Source organism: Mizuhopecten yessoensis, unplaced genomic scaffold (assembly GCF_002113885.1).
Source record: "Mizuhopecten yessoensis strain PY_sf001 unplaced genomic scaffold, ASM211388v2 scaffold10685, whole genome shotgun sequence".
Classification (NCBI taxonomy): Eukaryota; Metazoa; Mollusca; class Bivalvia; order Pectinida; family Pectinidae; genus Mizuhopecten; species Mizuhopecten yessoensis.
In genome coordinates, this window is record NW_018408670.1 from 758,090 (window position 1) to 780,081 (window position 21,992).

General features: G+C 38.8%; 1 protein-coding gene across 8 annotated transcripts in view; it reads right to left on the reverse strand.

Moving 5' to 3' along the window:
• The window catches only part of LOC110461813 (ras-specific guanine nucleotide-releasing factor RalGPS1-like), a 98,552-nt gene that overhangs the window by 39,912 nt on the left and 36,648 nt on the right, over positions 1-21,992 (reverse strand). For 6 of the 8 annotated variants that reach the window (XM_021515491.1, XM_021515490.1, XM_021515489.1 and 3 more), the window contains exon 2: positions 19,237-19,340. In XM_021515491.1, the coding sequence (XP_021371166.1) occupies positions 19,237-19,340 (104 nt within the window). Of the gene's footprint in view, positions 1-8,837; positions 9,042-16,283; positions 16,339-19,236; positions 19,341-21,992 lie in introns of those variants that run through there. The other 2 variants (XM_021515498.1, XM_021515497.1) reach the window with 2 other exon arrangements.

Consider the following 21,992-nt stretch of genomic DNA (forward strand, 5'->3'; position numbering starts at 1 on the left):
CTGTATAGTTAGTTATACATCACTGGTAACAGTACCCTGTTGTTTCCCTGTATAGTTAGTTATACATCGGTGGTAACAGTACCCTGTTGTTTCCCTGTATAGTTAGTTATACATCACTGGTAACAGTACCCTGTTGTTTCTCTGTATAGTTTAAGTTATACATCACTGGTAACAGTACCCTGTTGTTTCCCTGTATAGCTAGTTATACATCACTGGTAACAGTAACCTGTTGTTCCTCTGTATAATTAGTTATACATCACTGGTAACAATACCCTGTTGTTTCCCTGTATAGTTAGTTATACATCACTGGTAACAGTACCCTGTTGTTTCTCTGTAAGGTTAGTTATACATCACGGTAACAGTACCCTGTTGTTTCCCTGTATAGTTAGTTATACATCACTGGTAACAGCACTTTGTTGTGTCTCTGTATAGTTAGTTATACATCACTGGTAACAGTACCCTGTTGTTTCCCTGTATAGTTAGTTATACATCACTGGTAACAGTACCCTGTTGTTTCTCTGTATAGTTAGTTATACATCACTGGTAACAGTACCCTGTTGTTTCTCTGTATAGTTAGTTATACATCACTGGTAACAGTACCCTGTTGTTTCTCTGTATAGTTAGTTATACATCACTGGTAACAGTACCCTGTTGTTTCTCTGTATAGTTAGTTATACATCACTGGTAACAGTACCCTGTTGTTTCTCTGTATAGTTAGTTATACATCACTGGTAACAGTACCCTGTTGTTTCTCTGTATAGTTAGTTATACATCACTGGTAACAGTACCCTGTTGTTTCTCTGTATAGTTAGTTATACATCACTGGTAACAGTACCCTGTTGTTTCTCTGTATAGTTAGTTATACATCACTGGTAACAGTACCCTGTTGTTTCTCTGTATAGTTAGTTATACATCACTGGTAACAGTACCCTGTTGTTTCTCTGTATAGTTAGTTATACATCACTGGTAACAGTACCCTGTTGTTTCTCTGTATAGTTAGTTATACATCACTGGTAACAGTACCCTGTTGTTTCTCTGTATAGTTAGTTATACATCACTGGTAACAGTACCCTGTTGTTTCTCTGTATAGTTAGTTATACATCACTGGTAACAGTACCCTGTTGTTTCTCTGTATAGTTAGTTATACATCACTGGTAACAGTACCCTGTTGTTTCTCTGTATAGTTAGTTATACATCACTGGTAACAGTACCCTGTTGTTTCTCTGTATAGTTAGTTATACATCACTGGTAACAGTACCCTGTTGTTTCTCTGTATAGTTAGTTATACATCACTGGTAACAGTACCCTGTTGTTTCTCTGTATAGTTAGTTATACATCACTGGTAACAGTACCCTGTTGTTTCTCTGTATAGTTAGTTATACATCACTGGTAACAGTACCCTGTTGTTTCTCTGTATAGTTAGTTATACATCACTGGTAACAGTACCCTGTTGTTTCTCTGTATAGTTAGTTATACATCACTGGTAACAGTACCCTGTTGTTTCTCTGTATAGTTAGTTATACATCACTGGTAACAGTACCCTGTTGTTTCTCTGTATAGTTAGTTATACATCACTGGTAACAGTACCCTGTTGTTTCTCTGTATAGTTAGTTATACATCACTGGTAACAGTACCCTGTTGTTTCTCTGTATAGTTAGTTATACATCACTGGTAACAGTACCCTGTTGTTTCTCTGTATAGTTAGTTATACATCACTGGTAACAGTACCCTGTTGTTTCTCTGTATAGTTAGTTATACATCACTGGTAACAGTACCCTGTTGTTTCTCTGTATAGTTAGTTATACATCACTGGTAACAGTACCCTGTTGTTTCTCTGTATAGTTAGTTATACATCACTGGTAACAGTACCCTGTTGTTTCTCTGTATAGTTAGTTATACATCACTGGTAACAGTACCCTGTTGTTTCTCTGTATAGTTAGTTATACATCACTGGTAACAGTACCCTGTTGTTTCTCTGTATAGTTAGTTACACATCACTGGTAACAGTACCCTGTTGTTTCTCTGTATAGTTAGTTACACATCACTGGTAACAGTACCCTGTTGTTTCTCTGTATAGTTAGTTATACATCACTGGTAACAGTACCCTGTTGTTTCCCTGTATAGTTACACATTACTGGTAACAGTACCCTGCTGTTTCTCTGTATAGTTACACATCACTGGACAGGGTTGGGTGTATATACTTCAATACAGTGTCCATGTTGTGATATTTCAGTGTGACAGCACTTCTATGTTGCCCTTGTAAAGCTGACCTTTGGAAACCACACCACAGTCATATTTTGAACTCTGCTGCTGCAAGACATGTAAATCCCCTAACAGGCACACACAGACTCACATATGAGGATTGTTTATATCTTTGACTGTCTTAATATTTTGATCTATGGCAGTCCAACACAATGTACTTGCTTTCACTAATCAAATGAACCTACAGACAACTGACAGTTATAACCAACCCCAGACTAGGGTAGGCTACAGAAGGCCAGAGCAGACACAGGGTTCCAATGGGAGTCATGCAGAGTCTGGCTAGCAAAAAAACACATGCATTATTCAGAAGATGATCAATGGTAAAAGTTATTTATAGGTAGATATGATAAAGCAGGGGTATATATATATATATATACAACCATCCCTGTATAATAACAACGTTCCTTATTATACTGCCACTAGGCAATGCTATGGAATCCCGTCTGTATTCAGGGGTCTGTAAACATTTATACAATAGCTTTGTAACCTTACAAACCATGGCCAGTCCCCCATCAACTTGTCTGGTAATCAGTGAATGTTAAAATTCATGACTTAATTGGAGGAAACTTTTGTCACCAAATTATTCAATTATTTTTACACTGCAGACATCAATGATATAACAACATATGCCATTCAATGTTTTGAGACATGATCAAGGCTGAAATGTCCTTGTTCTCCAACCTGTCAGGTGACATTATTACAATAAGTAGGTTGAATATTGCCCCTGTTCCCCATTCACCATATAAGGACACATTACCAGTTACATTAACTTATTCACCCCTGAAATTTTATAATGAACTATTCCAACCTTTGAATTGGAAGAGTTCAAATGTGTCTTCAGGGGTAAATGAGTTAAATATGCAGGCTGAAATGTCCAGATTGTGTTCCTCAATCTTACATAAAAATGTCTTACCAAATAAATCAACATGCAGGACTGGTAGGTGTCTTTCCCCTAATTTCAGTTAAGACCAGATCACATTGTACCAATTAAATCAATATAAACAAGGCGGACCAGATAAGCCACACACACATTTCTACATCCACCAGCTATGCTGAAATGTTTATGTTCCCAAACACTCACGTGGACGTTTTTAATTTAAGTTATAAACCAGAATACCAAATAATCATTGCCACTATCTTGTAGCTGTATACAGGATGAAAAATGTTAGCTATTTCATTGTAGGTCGACAGATCAATAGAGTCTCAGGTTCACAGTTATACCAGCTGATATATCCTCCTCGACTGATCATATATATCCTCCTCGCTAACATCAATAGGTATAAGCTTGGTGTCGTTACATGTCTTCCACACAAACATATAGCCAAGTCTTGGAACATATAGCAACAAATGTTCGTCCAACTAGTATCCAAAACACCCGGAAAGGTTCCTGATGTTTGAGTGGGTTTAATACCAAACTTAATATACCGTTTATATAGCTAGTACATGTATATATTTATAGTAAAGTTTACATTTTGATTTGATCGGCTGCTGAGTGCTATATAAATACAAATGATAGCTTTGTAAAGTGAAAACACACTTGAGAAGTTATTGAAATGCTGCAAGCCCCAATTACAGATGGATTGCCAACACACTGTACACACTGAACAAAATTAGTACTTGAGCCAGGTAGTAGTTAGTTAATTTCAACCCCAATAAAACTGAAAGTGTGGTCCTTACAAGAAAGAGAATGGCAACAGCTCATCCTCCCCTATTTATGAATAATACTCGAATTGAGCAAGTTTAACAACATACACATCTGGGTGTAACTATATATGAAAACTGTTCTTTGCATGCTCACATCACTTAAATATCATTGCTAAAGCATGGAAAAGGCTAGGAATTCTTAGAGGTTTAAGATTTAAGCTGGATCGAAAATCTTAACAAATTATGTATTTTTCATATGTACTTCCCATCTTGGAATAGGTCGAGATAATTTGGGGTAATTGTACCCAATAAATTGTCAAGAACTTGAAAAACTTCATATTGAGGCAGTCAGAATTTTGACAGGAGCAACAAAATCTGCATTGTCTAATTCAATTATAGCAGAAACAGGATGGGAAACATTGTCGCATAGGTGATACAAGCATAGAATGAAATCTTGGTACAAACTATACCATGGTGCTGCACTGTTTTATTTGGAGAATGTGCTTCCTCCTGTGATAGGAGCTGTCCAAGGTCACAACTCAACAACCAATTTGAATACAAATCCACCAGCAAGTAGAACTAATGTTTATATGACTTCTTTTTAACCCACTGCCATTAGGGAATGGAATGTGATACCTTATGATATAAGAAATTCTCCATCTCAGTATACTTTCACAAATCACCCTCAACAGACAGATATTAGTATATTAAAGTTGTTCACATATTTTTCTTTTGTGTTTCGCTGTAGTTATGGAGCTAATTTATAAACCTACAATACATCTAAAACTTTCGCTGATCTGATGGATTGGTTGGAGTGAAACTGGAGGATTGGGTAAAGCCTAAGTGATCAATCTCTATGAGATGCCACAGAAGCTCCAGATAAACCCTGCCTCATCAATCACACAGACCCTAAAACAAGGAAGATACATAATAACCAATGACTATGTTGAACTGTAACATTTAAATTCAGTAGTCAAGATTAACACACTGGTAGTTCAGGGTGACATAACTATAAGCTGGTTTTATATGGCTGTATCAGCTCAACTGCCATTAGAATCAGAGTACACTGATGTTGACCTTCTACACCTGTCACTGTTTTTTATTAGCAGGTACCCTTATTAAGAAGATCATTTACCTGTCCTGTTAGGTACAGTGTGTTCTAGTGATCACCTACCTGTCTGCGTACAGTGTGTTCTAGTGATTACCTACCTGTCTGGGTACAGTGTGTTCTAGTGATCACCTACCTGTCTGCGTACAGTGTGTTCTAGTGATCACCTACCTGTCTGGGTACAGTGATCACTTACCTGTCTGGGTATAGTAGGTTCTAGTGATCACCTACCTGTCTGGGTACAGTGTGTTCTAGTGATCACCTACCTGCCTGGGTACAGTGTGTTCTAGTGATCACCTACCTGTCTGGGTACAGTGTGTTCTAGTGCTCACCTACCTGTCTGGGTACAGTGTGTTCTAGTGATTACCTACCTGTCTGGGTATAGTGATCACCTACCTGTCTGGGTACAGTGATCACCTACCTGTCCGTATACAGTGTGTTATAGTGATCCCCTACCTGTCTGGGTATAGTGTGTTATAGTGATCACCTACCTGTCTGTATACAGTGTGTTATAGTGATCACCTACCTGTCTGTATACAGTGTGTTCTAGTGCTCACCTACCTGTCTGGGTACAGTGATCACTTACCTGTCTGGGTATAGTGTGTTATAGTGATCACCTACCTGTCTGGGTATAGTGTGTTCTAGTGATTCCCTACCTGTCTGGGTATAGTGTGTTCTAGTTATCACCTACCTGTCTGGGTACAGTGTGTTCTAGAGATCACCTACCTGTCTGGGTACAGTGTGTTCTAGCGATCACCTACCTGTCTAGGTACAGTGTGTTCTAGTGATCACCTACCTGCCTGGGTACAGTGATCACTTACCTGTCTGGTTACAGTGATCACCTACCTGTCTGTATACAGTGGGTTCTAGTGCTCACCTACCTGTCTGGGTAAAGTGATCACTTACCTGTCTGGGTATAGTGTGTTATAGTGATCCCCTACCTGTCTGGGTACAGTGATCACTTGCCTGTCTGGGTATAGTGGGTTATAGTGATCACCTACCTGTCTGGGTAGTGTGTTCTAGTGATCACCTACCTGTCTCGGTACAGTGTGTTCTAGTGATCACCTACGTGATCACCTACCTGTCTGGGTACAGTGTGTTCTAGCGATCACCTACCTGTCTAGGTACAGTGTGTTCTAGTGATCACCTACGTGTCTGTATACAGTGTGTTCTAGTGATCACCTACCTGCCTGGGTATAGTGTGTTCTAGTGATCACCCACCTGTCTGGGTACAGTGTGTTCTAGTTATCACCTACCTGTCTGGGTATAGTGTGTTCTAGTGATCCCCTACTGCCAATGCATTCCAAGCAACTTCAATCAACAGATCAACAGACCAATCTCAAAACAATATAAGCAAAACAATCGGTACAGTGATCACTTACCTGTCTGGGTACAGTGATCACCTACCTTTCTGGGTATAGTGTGTTCTAGTGATCACCCACCTGTCTGGGTACAGTGTGTTCTAGTTATCACCTACCTGCCTGGGTACAGTGTGTTCTAGTGATCACCTACCTGCCTGGGTATAGTGTGTTCTAGTGATCACCTTCCTGTCTGGGTACAGTGTGTTCTAGTGGTCTAGTGACCTACCTGTCTGGGTACAGTGTGTTCTAGCGATCACCTACCTGTCTAGGTACAGTGTGTTCTAGTGATCACCTACGTGTCTGTATACAGTGTGTTCTAGTGATCCCCCCTACCTGTCTGTATACAGTGTGTTCTAGTGCTCCCCTACCTGTCTGGGTACAGTGATCACTTACCTGTCGGGGTATAGTGTGTTATAGTGATCACCTGCCTGTCTGGGTATAGTGTGTTATAGTGATCCCCTACCTGTCTGGGTACAGTGTGTTCTAGAGATCACCTACCTGTCTGGGTACAGTGTGTTCTAGCGATCACCTACCTGTCTAGGTACAGTGTGTTCTAGTGATCACCTACGTGATCACCTACCTGTCTGGGTACAGTGGGTTCTAGTGATCACCTACCTGTCTGGGTATCGTGTGTTCTAGTGATCACCTACCTGTCTGGGAACAGTGATCACCTACCTGTCTGTATACAGTGTGTTATAGGGATCACCTACCTGTCTGTATACAGTGTGTTCTAGTGCTCACCTACCTGTCTGGGTATAGTGTGTTCTAGTTATCACCTACCTGTCTGGGTACAGTGATTGTCCTGTTAGGTACAGTGTGTTCTAGTGATCACCTACCTGGCTGGGTACAGTGATCACTTACCTGTCTGGGTATAGTGTGTTATAGTGATCCCCTACCTGTCTGGGTACAGTGATCACTTGCCTGTCTGGGTATAGTGGGTTATAGTGATCACCTACCTGTCTGGGTAGTGTGTTCTAGTGATCACCTACCTGTCTCGGTACAGTGTGTTCTAGTGATCACCTACGTGTCTGTATACAGTGTGTTCTAGTGATCCCCCCTACCTGTCTGTATACAGTGTGTTCTAGTGCTCACCTTCCTGTCTGGGTACAGTGATCACTTACCTGTCGGGGTATAGTGTGTTATAGTGATCACCTACCTGTCTGGGCACAGTGCTCACCTACCTGTCTGGGTACAGTAATCACTTACCTGTCTGGGTACAGTGATCACCTACCTGTCTGGGTACAGTGTGTTCTAGTGATCACAAACCTGTCTGGGTACAGTGTGTTCTAGTGATCACATACCTGTCTGGGTACAGTGATCACCTACCTGTCTGGGTATAGTGTGTTCTAGTGATCACCTACTGCCAATGCATTCCAAGCAACTTCAATCAACAGATCAACAGACCAATCTCAAAACAATATAAGCAAAACAATCAATACTTCTGTAACATCTCGACATGAACTCAGCTGATTAATCATACATTGATTTATCAAAGAGATACATGAACAAACAATGTAATTAAGTTGAATACATTATGAACTCAATTAATACCACTAACTAAAGTCTCAAATATTTACACCAACATCACTGACCAAAGTCTCAAACATTTACATTAACATCAATACCACTGACCAAAGTCTCAAATATTTACATTAACATCAATACAACTGACCAAAGTCTCAATCATTTACCTCAGCATCAATACCACTGACAAAAGTCTCAATCATTTACCTCAACATCAATACCACTGACAAAAGTCTCAATCATTTACCTCAACATCAATACCACTGACCAAAGTCTAAATCATTTACCTCAACATCAATACCACTGACCAAAGTCTAAATCATTTACCTCAACATCAATACCACTGACCAAAGTCTCAATCATTTACCTCAACATCAATACCACTGACCAAAGTCTCAAACATTTACCTCAACATTAATACCACTGACCAAAGTCTCAATCATTTACCTCAGCATCAATACCACTGACCAAAGTCTCAATCATTTACCTCAACATCAATACCACTGACCAAAGTCTTAAACATTAAGAGCCTCTCACTATTTTTCAGTTTGAGATCTATTAGTTTTAACTGGAAAATGGTAGTTACAAGTATGCAAATCACTAGTAGGAATTATGTTAATCACACAGTGTAATAAGGAAGACAATACGTAAGTACAGAAACTAGACATAAGGCGTAGTGAGGGGCTAGACTAATGTGTTGATTCATCCTTCTTAGGGTTCTGACCAGGACTAACATAATGATCCCCACTCAAACCACATCCTTCCAAACACATCAAAATCCTATGGCCACAGATTAGCTGGGTGGATTTTCTGCTCTAAGTCACCTCTAGAAGTGCCTGTTTTAACAGCAGACTATAGTAAACAAGTGAAACAATCAAGTACTTCATACACCCATCAAGTAAGGTCATCTTACACAATATCTGAGATGGTATACTTACCTCTATTTGAAACTTGAGAGCTCTCTGAATATGAAACCAAAATAATTCCTTGTCATCAAAGGAGATTAATTGTCCAGTGAAAGCTCCATGGGTTTAAGTATGTCCCCACACAGACTAAAGAAATCCTGCCTTTCGAACACCCACTGCCATTTGCAGTGTAATTATGCGTTTCCTGTGGGATACACACATCTGTGTGCCTCAACAATAGTGGCCTACTTCACTCTATACATAGCTGTAGTGCAGGGCCACTATAGTAGCATCAGCAGCAGGGATGCAGATCGACCACTCTATAGGCACTGCTACCCGGAAATGTATAGATAACACTGCTACCCAGTAGTAAACAATGTATAGATAACACTGCTACCCAGTAAACAATGTATAGATAACACTGATACCCAGTAAACAATGTATAGATAACACTGATACCCAGTAGTAAACAATGTATAGATAACACTGATACCCAGTAAACAATGTATAGATAACACTGATACCCAGTAAATAATGTATAGATAACACTATACTACCCAGCAGTAAACAATGTATAGATAACACTATACTACCCAGCAGTAAACAATGTATAGATAACACTGATACCCAGTAGTAAACAATGTATAGATAACACTGCTACCCAGTAGTAAACAATGTATAGATAACACTGATACCCAGTAAATAATGTATAGATAACACTATACTACCCAGCAGTAAACAATGTATAGATAACACTATACTACCCAGCAGTAAACAATGTATAGATAACACTGATACCCAGTAGTAAACAATGTATAGATAACACTGCTACCCAGTAAACAATGTATAGATAACACTGCTACCCAGTAGTAAACAATGTATAGATAACACTGATACCCAGTAAATAATGTATAGATTACACTGATGATACCCACTAATAAACAATGTATAGATAACACTGCTACCCAGTAGTAAACAATGTATAGATAACACTGATACCCAGTAAACAATGTATAGATAACACTATACTACCCAGCAGTAAACAATGTATAGATAACACTGATACCCAGTAGTAAACAATGTATAGATAACACTGCTACCCAGTAAACAATGTATAGATAACACTGCTACCCAGTAGTAAACAATGTATAGATAACACTGATACCCAGTAAATAATGTATAGATTACACTGATGATACCCACTAATAAACAATGTATAGATAACACTGCTACCCAGTAGTAAACAATGTATAGATAACACTATACTACCCAGCAGTAAACAATGTATAGATAACACTGATACCCAGTAGTAAACAATGTATAGAAAACACTGCTACCCAGTAGTAAACAAGGTATAGATAACACTGATACCCAGTAAACAATGTATAGATAACACTGCTACCCAGCAAACAATGTATAGATAACACTGATACCCAGTAAATAATGTATAGATTACACTGATGATCCCCACTAATAAACAATGTATAGATAACACTGCTACCCAGTAAACAATGTATAGATAACACTGCTGCCCAGTAAACAATGTATAGATAACACTGATACCCAGTAGTAAACAATGTATAGATAACACTGCTACCCAGTAGTAAACAATGTTTAGATAACACTGATACCCAGTAAACAATGTATAGATAACACTGCTACCCAGTAGGAAACAATGTATAGATAACACTGATACCCAGTAAATAATGTATAGATTACACTGATGATACCCACTAATAAACAATGTATAGATAACACTGCTACCCAGTAAACAATGTATAGATAACACTGATACCCAGTAGTAAACAACATCCAAGTAGGTCTGATATCAATATATATTGCACCTTGAATAGCAGACATCATTTTTAAATACAGGATAGTATGTTATTTTGAACTGCTTTATTTGCAATTAGAACAGGAAACTTGGTTTGAACTTGAGGCCGATAGGTCGAAGGTTTAAATGAAATTTCATGTTCTAATCGCCTTTATAGACAAAAATACAACATACTTTTCCAATTCTAACACACTTCAACAAAACGTTCATGTTTTTTTTAGAAACATAGTATTTATCTTGCTACAAATATGCAATTAATCGTAGTAAACTAGGACTCTGTGAATTATGTTGGTGACTTGTCACTCTTATATGGTCTGACCAACGAGAAAGAAACTTTCAAAAGTTGTCATCTGTTATTTGACGATGCAGAAGTTTTGGAAAGTTCGTCAACGTCCAATTATCTTGATTATATAAGTCACATTTGGCTTAAGATTGGACAGACTCTTTAAAATTCCTGTCAGTATACAAGGCAAGCTGACGACATCTGTGATTATTTTCAGTGATGAAATTTGTTTATGCTGTATGAAATTCGTAACATTGAGCACTACAATATTCTTCTGAATGAGGAAAAGCCCATTTGTGGATTTCGATTTCACAACAAACTGGTCTGAATTAAGGTTTAGTAATAATTCAATGTCTGTGCAAGCTACACTAATTATTCATCTATTTAATAAATACAGCAAATGTTAAGTTGTCATCCAATTCTGCCAATAAAAAAGGACATGGGCCTATATGGAACATGCTGTAAATTCCATGTTGTTTTTGGTAGAAATGTAGCACAGATTAGATACGATGGGTCGATGGGTCGATGGGTCGGGTTTAACATGACTGATCCATGGTTCTGTCACAGATTAAAACATGATCCATATCCAATCAAAACACAATGCAAACCAGTCATATAGAACAGGACTACTCCTTTTCTTATATTTCTTGATGCTGTAGGTCTGTTTGTGGTATGAATCTTTTGACTTTTAACTCATTCAACCCTGAAGACACATTTGAACTCTTCCAATTCAAAGAATGGAATAGCTCATTATGAAATTTCAAGGGTGAATGAGTTAACGTGTATAAATGTCTGGACTTCCCAAGAGTTGTCTCTAATAGAAAGGAGACAAACAAGGGATCGAATTGCAGATACTTTGTAGCACTTCCCACAGAGTGTGAGGTGTAGTCTGGAACTAAATGGTGGGGGCTATAAAGCCTTGTTTATGTTGGTCATCATATATCTATCAGCATCTGTATTCCCACCTTTGGCCAGTCTGACTGACCATGGTCAGACAATGTAAACATGAACTCTCAGCAGACAGGATAAACCAGTAGGTCATGTATACAACACTGTTTCAGAGTTCTGGTATATATATACCTGTGATGTGGGGACAATGTTTAGAACTCTACAATTCTAAATAAATGCATGTATTTCTCTTTGTCTATTGTTTAGCAACAGGAAAGGTAGTCTGCAAGCATGGCCCATAACTGGCATAACACGAATGTCAGATGGGTGTCGGGTTTGACACCTGGAGTCCAAAGTTACACTAACACACATGCACAGAATGATTTTTGAATGTATTTCTACACAGTTCAGACTCAAATAGGTGTAGTTAGCACCAAAACAACTAACACCTCTATATACGTGTCTTCCAAATTTCCTCAGATTGTTCACAATCCATCTATATGCATAATTAAATTCCAAACACGAGTTGGTGACTATAATCATAGAATATCTAGAAATTTCATTTCCCTCAAACTGTTTCAATTGCTGAATGTAAGACATAGCAAAATGTATTATTGATCTCGCCACTTAGTGGAAGGGTTTGCCTTTTTTATCAGTCCATATTGTTTAGTTCTATTCCTATAATTCTAGAAGTTCAGCATTCAGCAAACTTCATTTGTAGTTCAATACATGTATTACATTGAATAAATACCTTTGGTCACGGACTGTGTCCAGTATACCGTTCACGGTGACCTTCTGAGACTGAGACAATTAAGATCACGAAGTTGACATAGAAGTGCTGAATGGTAAATGTTTGCAGTGCTGATGCTGATGTGAATGTGATGCTTTACATCATTAGCAAATATTTATGAGCCAATCGCAATCTGCTAATGTAATTACTTTTTGGAAGTTCTGGTTTAAATTGATGCAGACATGTTAGATGTGAGGGATCAAAGATTCTCCTTATCACAGTTAACTCTAATTAATCACCAAAGACGATTCTATAGCTGGTGTAATCGTGTATTACGGTGCAAGAAACTTCCTGAGGAGATCTTCTCGTTCCCCGGATCAGTGATCCAATGACGTACATATTCTATATCATGACAGTCTACCATCGTCTATAATCCTCCAGTACCTTTCCAATATATATTTTTCTCTGTGTTATTGAGGGCTACCTATTGGTTGCTGATGCACAACTTAATAGACGAGATAAACAGGCCTTAAATACAGCATAGCATACCTCAAAGGGAGATAACTGAGAGATACTATCAGTTCCATATATTTATCAGGAATTCAACGTACAGTTATAGCTTTACAAGGTGTCAAATAAATCTATAAAAAAATGTTTTTATCAATATATTATTGGTTGGCAATATTTATAATCATTTCCAGCAGATACTGAAGGTGATGTTAAATAAAAATGGTGTAACTCATTTATGTATTAATCTTTTTGTCAACTTCTTCTGGTTGAAAAGTGAATTGTAAGACATCACATCAACAGCGTTTTGATGTAACGTCAAAACTACTTACATGACCGGGTCAAAAGGATAACAGAAAAAGAATCATCCCTCACTTTATGATGAGATGGGAGATTTCAATCCTTGCAGGAAGATAACGTAGGTACGTTGAAGGTTATGCACGGATCACAATGTCTTCACCATTGTACAGTGAGTACCATAGATAACCCAGATTCCTAGAGAAGACTAAGTGTCATCTGGGGATCCCTTTCTACTATACTCAGAGGTGATAAAAAAGACAGTGTCTTCTGCTGTGTACTTTTATCAGAGGTCCTAACAAAGATTACTTGATTCCAACAGAAGACGGTGTCTTTCCCTGTGTACTATATATAGAGGTAGTAACAAAGATTACCTGACTCAAACAGAAGACAGTGTCTTCCCCGTGTACTATATACAGAGGTGATACCAAAGATTACCCGACTCATACAGAAAACAGTGTCTTTCCCTGTGTACTATATATAGAGGTAGTAACAAAGATTACCCGTCTCAAACAGAAGACAGTGTCTTCCCCTGTGTACTATATATAGAGGTAGCAACAAAGATTACCCGACTCATACAGAAGACAGTGTCTTTCCCCGTGTACTATATACAGAAGTTGTAACAAAGATTACCTGGTACCAACAGAAGACGGTGTCTTTCCCTGTGTACTATATATAGAAGTTGTAACAAAGATGTGTACAATATACAGAAGTTGTAACAAAGATTACCTGATTCCAACAGGAGACAGTGTCTTCCCCCCGTGTACTATATACAGAAGTTGTAACAAAGATTACCTGATTCCAACAGAAGACGGTGTCTTCCCCCGTGTACTATATACAGAAGTTGTAACAAAGATTACCTGATTCCAACAGAAGACGGTGTCTTCCCCCGTGTACTATATACAGAAGTTGTAACAAAGATTACCTGATTCCAACAGAAGACGGTGTCTTCCCCCGTGTACTATATACAGAAGTTGTAACAAAGATTACCTGATTCCAACAGAAGACGGTGTCTTCCCCCGTGTACTATATACAGAAGTTGTAACAAAGATTACCTGATTCCAACAGAAGACGGTGTCTTCCCCCGTGTACTATATACAGAAGTTGTAACAAAGATTACCTGATTCCAACAGAAGACGGTGTCTTCCCCCGTGTACTATATACAGAAGTTGTAACAAAGATTACCTGATTCCAACAGAAGACGGTGTCTTCCCCCGTGTACTATATACAGAAGTTGTAACAAAGATTACCTGATTCCAACAGAAGACGGTGTCTTCCCCCGTGTACTATATACAGAAGTTGTAACAAAGATTACCTGATTCCAACAGAAGACGGTGTCTTCCCCCGTGTACTATATACAGAAGTTGTAACAAAGATTACCTGATTCCAACAGAAGACGGTGTCTTCCCCCGTGTACTATATACAGAAGTTGTAACAAAGATTACCTGATTCCAACAGAAGACGGTGTCTTCCCCCGTGTACTATATACAGAAGTTGTAACAAAGATTACCTGATTCCAACAGAAGACGGTGTCTTCCCCCGTGTACTATATACAGAAGTTGTAACAAAGATTACCTGATTCCAACAGAAGACGGTGTCTTCCCCCGTGTACTATATACAGAAGTTGTAACAAAGATTACCTGATTCCAACAGAAGACGGTGTCTTCCCCCGTGTACTATATACAGAAGTTGTAACAAAGATTACCTGATTCCAACAGAAGACGGTGTCTTCCCCCGTGTACTATATACAGAAGTTGTAACAAAGATTACCTGATTCCAACAGAAGACGGTGTCTTCCCCCGTGTACTATATACAGAAGTTGTAACAAAGATTACCTGATTCCAACAGAAGACGGTGTCTTCCCCCGTGTACTATATACAGAAGTTGTAACAAAGATTACCTGATTCCAACAGAAGACGGTGTCTTCCCCCGTGTACTATATACAGAAGTTGTAACAAAGATTACCTGATTCCAACAGAAGACGGTGTCTTCCCCCGTGTACTATATACAGAAGTTGTAACAAAGATTACCTGATTCCAACAGAAGACGGTGTCTTCCCCCGTGTACTATATACAGAAGTTGTAACAAAGATTACCTGATTCCAACAGAAGACGGTGTCTTCCCCCGTGTACTATATACAGAAGTTGTAACAAAGATTACCTGATTCCAACAGAAGACGGTGTCTTCCCCCGTGTACTATATACAGAAGTTGTAACAAAGATTACCTGATTCCAACAGAAGACGGTGTCTTCCCCCGTGTACTATATACAGAAGTTGTAACAAAGATTACCTGATTCCAACAGAAGACGGTGTCTTCCCCCGTGTACTATATACAGAAGTTGTAACAAAGATTACCTGATTCCAACAGAAGACGGTGTCTTCCCCCGTGTACTATATACAGAAGTTGTAACAAAGATTACCTGATTCCAACAGAAGACGGTGTCTTCCCCCGTGTACTATATACAGAAGTTGTAACAAAGATTACCTGATTCCAACAGAAGACGGTGTCTTCCCCCGTGTACTATATACAGAAGTTGTAACAAAGATTACCTGATTCCAACAGAAGACGGTGTCTTCCCCCGTGTACTATATACAGAAGTTGTAACAAAGATTACCTGATTCCAACAGAAGACGGTGTCTTCCCCCGTGTACTATATACAGAAGTTGTAACAAAGATTACCTGATTCCAACAGAAGACGGTGTCTTCCCCCGTGTACTATATACAGAAGTTGTAACAAAGATTACCTGATTCCAACAGAAGACGGTGTCTTCCCCCGTGTACTATATACAGAAGTTGTAACAAAGATTACCTGATTCCAACAGAAGACGGTGTCTTCCCCTGTGTACTATATACAGAAGTTGTAACAAAGATTACCTGATTCCAACAGAAGACGGTGTCTTCCCCCGTGTACTATATACAGAAGTTGTAACAAAGATTACCTGATTCCTCGACAAAACAGTATGTTCCCCAGTGCTGATGAATCAATAAACTGCTTTAAGGATGCGACTTTGTATTTAAATGCAATATTTCCATCATTTAAAGGAATCTTCTCTTATTGGAATATGTATTATAATCCAAAAGTCGTTTACACACAAATGTCTTCAGAACATTTTATACAGGAGATTGAATGCCTGGATCAGCAAATAGGCCACACACAAAAATTCAGTCAAAATGAGATACACTGCATACTGTCGGCTCAGCAGCTGTAGGCTCTGGTCTGGTGGATGTCAAAAGGTTTCATTGAAATAATGCATAATGCAGATATCTGTGTGTATGTGTAGATGTTGATCTGCGTCGAGAGACACACAGCAACAAGAATTCATTTTTACATGCTTGTAACACATAGATCACTACGCTACACGTAGATGCAATCAGAATCAATACTCCATAAAAAAACGTTCCCTTACATAACTCACAACAAACATCAACAAGCTTACAGAAGAAAATGCCAAGTCACAGAGTACATGAACATGATTAACTCATTCACCCTGAAGACACATTTGAACTCTACCAATTCAAAGGTTGGAATAGTTCATTATGAAATTTCAGGGGTGAACAAGTTAAAATAGAAGTAAAAGGCATAATCTGTTAAAATAATGCATATATTAAGTGAACTTCAAAGGAAGTAACAGAACAGTTCTGCAGACTTTTACCTACAGTGGCTAACTTAAAATAACAGAAGATATCCTACAAGAGTGTCAATCCAATAAATAGCTATCCTAAAACTGTGGTGGAACTGGACTGGTTTGATCATTGGCTACCAGGTAGCTTTATTGGTAGAGCGTTCGTCTAGAGTTCGGAGGGTTCCGGGTTAGAACAGTGGTGCCTGTGACCCACCCTCGTTTTAATCCTTGTTTTCAACATTCGGTGTACGCTTGGCAGGGGATAACCGATTCTGGGTTGTAAATAGTTGTGTCTTCAGGGGGAAGACTTAGAAAAAAGAGGGAGGAATGTGGTGGAACTGGACTGGGTCGATTACCAGCAACCAGGTATCTCAATTGGTAGAGCGTCTGTCCAGAGTTTGGAGGGTCCTGGGTTCCAACCCTGGTCTGGCCATGCATTTTTCCCTCTCCCACAACTACAGTCACTTTACTATAACAAGTTTGCTCGTTTACCTATAACAGTAACTATCCTTCAATAACAATAGCCTTCCTAAAAATGAAGTAGCTTTCATATAACAAGGCAAAGTATTGCACGGCAATCCATAGTCCCCCACTGGTAATGATTTCTATATTTAACAAACAGTACACTTATGTCAGGATGTACCTACCGTTAGGAAAGTAATACTCCTAATACATACTTGTTGCACTCCGCCATCCCAAGATCTCCTTGTACATTAAAATCTTGTTTCTCCAGGTGAAATAGTATGGATGGTATGCCCTGGACAAACTTTTTCAAAAGGTCAAAGGTCAAGTTATAGGTCACAGTGACCAAATTCTTGCACTCTGCACTCCACCATCCCAAGATCCCCTTGTACATTAAATCTTGTTACTCCCCAGGCCAAATTTGGATAAAATCCCAAAAGTTACAGAAGAAGAAGGATTTTGAAGATTTAAACCTCCAATTCTCCTTTTGATCCCTGCCCCTCTACTCTGCACCCAAAGGCCCCCAAAGGGGTCACACCCACCATTTATACAAAATTAAGTCCCCTTGGGCAAAGGATGCTCCAGACCAAATTGGGATAAAATCCCTTAATCCCTATGGTAGGAGAAGGTTTTTAAAGGAATAATACCTCTATTTCCCCTATAGGGCCCCATCTCTCAGACCCCAGGGGGGCCCCACCCACCGTTTGTACAAAATTGAGTCCCCCTTGCCAAAGGATGCTCAAGACTAAATTAGGTTAAATCGCTTTATTCCTACAGTAGAAGAAGGATTTTAAAGGTTTACCTCTATTTCCCCTATTGTGTCCCCCTTTCTGCCCCAGAGGGGCCACACCCACTGTTTATACAAAATTGAGAGACCTTGGCCTAAGGATGCTCCATGCCAAATTTAGTCAAAATCTACTAGGCTGTTCAGGATAAGTAGCACTATGAAGAAAAAGTTGACGGACGGACAGACGGACGGATGACGGACGCTGCGGTATGGCATAAGCTCAATCACCATGGTCCATCAGATCAGGTGAGCTAAAAATCCTATAACTTTCTATATTGAGACTTCTGTAGTAATATTTGATGCATTTGAAAATGAGGGAAATTTAGAACATACATTTCTATCCAATTTTCATAATAATATACTTGTGATTTAAACCTTAAAGCTGAATATTCTGAAGCTTTAACACTTAGAATACTCTGAGTTATCTCCCTTCCTCTGGATGCCACACTCTAACAGCAGGTACATATGAAGTGGCTGTGTACTGAGGAAACAGGTTCAGCATTGAAGATCTGGCACTGTTTTGTATAGATCTGTATCCCTGGCCCTCAGAAGGCAGGCGGAGGATGAAAGTCTCGGCCGCCAGGCAAACGTACTAAGAACCACCTGATTTCTGCGTACATTAACCCTACATATCAGATGGAAATGTTTCCATCACAGGAACCGAGCATGTTTTATGTAGATCTATTACAATAATAAGTCTTTGTTTCAATGTTAGTACAAAATTCTCCAACAATGATGTGCAGACATCTTTGTCTATTGCATTAAAAACACTCAGGTAAAACTTTGAATATTATAAGCCCTGAAACCAAAGTCTAGCCTAACTGATCAGGTCCCTGACATAGATGCAGGCAATATAACATTTAACTCCGATCATAGAAATGTCATGAGAAGGAGATGACAGGAAATATTAAGACATTTCATCTAACTTTGTGGAGCCCTTGGGTAACTTTAAAGAAATTCACTAAAATATCGACCAACAGCTGCATTCATGATATGGATCAAATTTGTGTTGAGACCTACCTCACAGAATAGAAGGAGTCGGAGAGCCTCCGTACAAATCGGTCATGTTTAATGGCCAGGCGATTCACGCTCTCCGTAAATGATCCATGTCTCTTCACAGCATTCTGGTGAAAAAGAACAAAAGCATACATTATAATCATCCTCTAAACTCCCGTTAATTTCTTTGTGATACTACAGCCTATTACACAAGCCAATGAAGCCATACATATTTATATGATGGCACTGGATATAACAGACACAGATTAATGATTCTAGAAAGGAAATACCACAGGAAAATCTAGCAAAATATTCGTAGGTCTTGATAGTCATCTGAGTATATTTGTACCCAAAAGAAAAGAGCAGAACTTCACAGATATATGAAAAGTAGCCCTCCATCCAAGTAAGCTACTGGCCAAATAATATGACCCATTAAGGCTTAATGGTTCTGTCTTGAGAAGCCATTTAAAGCTTTTAACATATTTGACCGATGGATGTGATGAATGAAAATCATGGTAATATATTTGATCGTCTGTAACGGCCTTGATCTCAGCTAAATACAGGCCAAATGTTATGAATTTAGGCCTTATGGTTGTTATTGAGAAGCCATTTATATTTTACTTGTGAACCTAAAAGAAGGCCAAGGTCATTCATTTGAAGATTGCTTCTTGTCATTTTTAGCTGAGATGGAGAGCTATCTTCAAATAAATGACCTCGACCTTCTTTTAGGTTTTAATCTGCAATTGATATACTCTGCTTCTTTTCATTATTAGCTGAGATGAAGAGCTGAGTATATCAATTGCAGATGGATAAATACATCTTTGCCTTTGGCTCAGGTGATCTATAAATTATCAAATAGTCTTAAATTTCGAGTTTATATAAATTATGCTTTTTGACTATTATCGAATGAATTTACACATTTTCACATCTCTTTTTTTTAAATGACATTTTGTTTACTTGTGGCATAGAAAACTGATATACAGCTGGTCAGTTGGGCTGAATCCTAATGATATAATGCCGGAGATGGACACACACTGGTCTAACAAATGTGATAAATAATTGGGTCAGAAATGTGGTTTAACTCGCCTAATCAACATGCTATATTCAAAATGTATTTATTCTGAGAACATTTTAAAGCCTACAAGTGTTGATTGACTTGAGAAGTAATATTTTGACGGCTATTATGACCAGTGTGGGAATCCTTTATTATATACCTTGGTAACGAGACATTGATTACCTCCCTTGTCTTCATTAAACCTGAATGTTGAATTTCTATCAGGGGGTACATCAGTCTTGTACCATAAGTACTTTCAGGAATCACCAGATTTATTTTATTGAAGCAATTTTGAGGACGATTTTGTATGACACACATAGCCCATATACATGTAGTCCTATATGCCAGACCTGCCATCTGCTGTCAGTTCTAATTTTTAAAATGACAAAGGCATCGCATGGGGACTGATAAAGTAGACATTTGGACTTTTTGACCTATAGCTTATGTCAGTCGCTACATTTATATGTGTCGCCATGATCTTTGCTGGCCTTGGAAGTATACACAGTTTTTTCCATTTCTTTTTAAAAAAAATCCTAGTAAAGGTGTCAGACTTAAAAACTATATATATATATAGTACAAGGCAAACATCCTATGATCTTAACTGATCTAAATCACTGACATACACACATTAGTATAAATACAATATACGTGCAATCTTGGAGAAAGACATAAGTGAACAAAGGCAACATTCACTTAACTAAGAACACATGTACATCTAAATCAGGCAACTAATTCTAAACTTATATACATTGTATAGACAGAAACTGAACTCTGCCTATCTTCACTAGTTACAGAAGTTATAGATGTAAATTAGTTATTATCTTTATATACGATGTGATAATATAGTAATTCGTGCTATGACTTTTCAGCCGAGCGAAATCCACATAGGTAATAAGAAATACCTGTGAGTAATTCAAGCGTTTCTTTCCAATTATATTCTGGTCAATGACCATCCGATAGGAATTTCCATTAGTAATTACAAGGCTGTGTGATATCAAGTGTCCGGTTCAAACAGCCTTGGGGATTTTTTTTTAAAGTTTCCATCATAATTAAAGTAAACTGACCACTAGCCTCTACAATTGAACCCACATCCCCATGACCTTCTCCTGACCACAGAGGCTAGCAGCCACATATCATGATCTGGACTGGTTCCAACTGTGACATGTCAAAACCATTCTGGAGATCGGGTTTCAACATATCAATTCTTTATAATAGAAAACAGTGCAGACATGTTGTAATGTATACCTATCAGTGAATTATACATTGTAAATGGCTACAGCATTTTTTTTTCTTCTGTCTTACCTATTCTTTCCACTGATACGTCCTTATTGCCATCTTTAGGAAGCCTCTCCTCATAGGTAATAAAAGCAAAGTGAGCAGAGGCTCATATAGATATACCCCTCCTCACCACCCCCTTTCCACCTCCTCACCACCCCTTTCCAACTCCTCACCACCCCCTTCCAACTCCTCACTACCCCCTTTCCAACTCCTCACCACCCCTTTTCCAACTCCTCACCACCCCCTTTCCAACTCCTCAACATCTCCTTTCCAACTCCTTAACAACCCCTTTCCAACTCTTCACCACCCCCTTTCCAACTCCTCACCACCTCCTTTCCAACTCCTCACCACCCCCTTCCAACTCCTCACCAACACCTTTCCAACTCCACCCCCCCCACCTTTTCAACTCCTCACCCCCCCATTTCCAACTCCTCACCCCCCCTTTCCA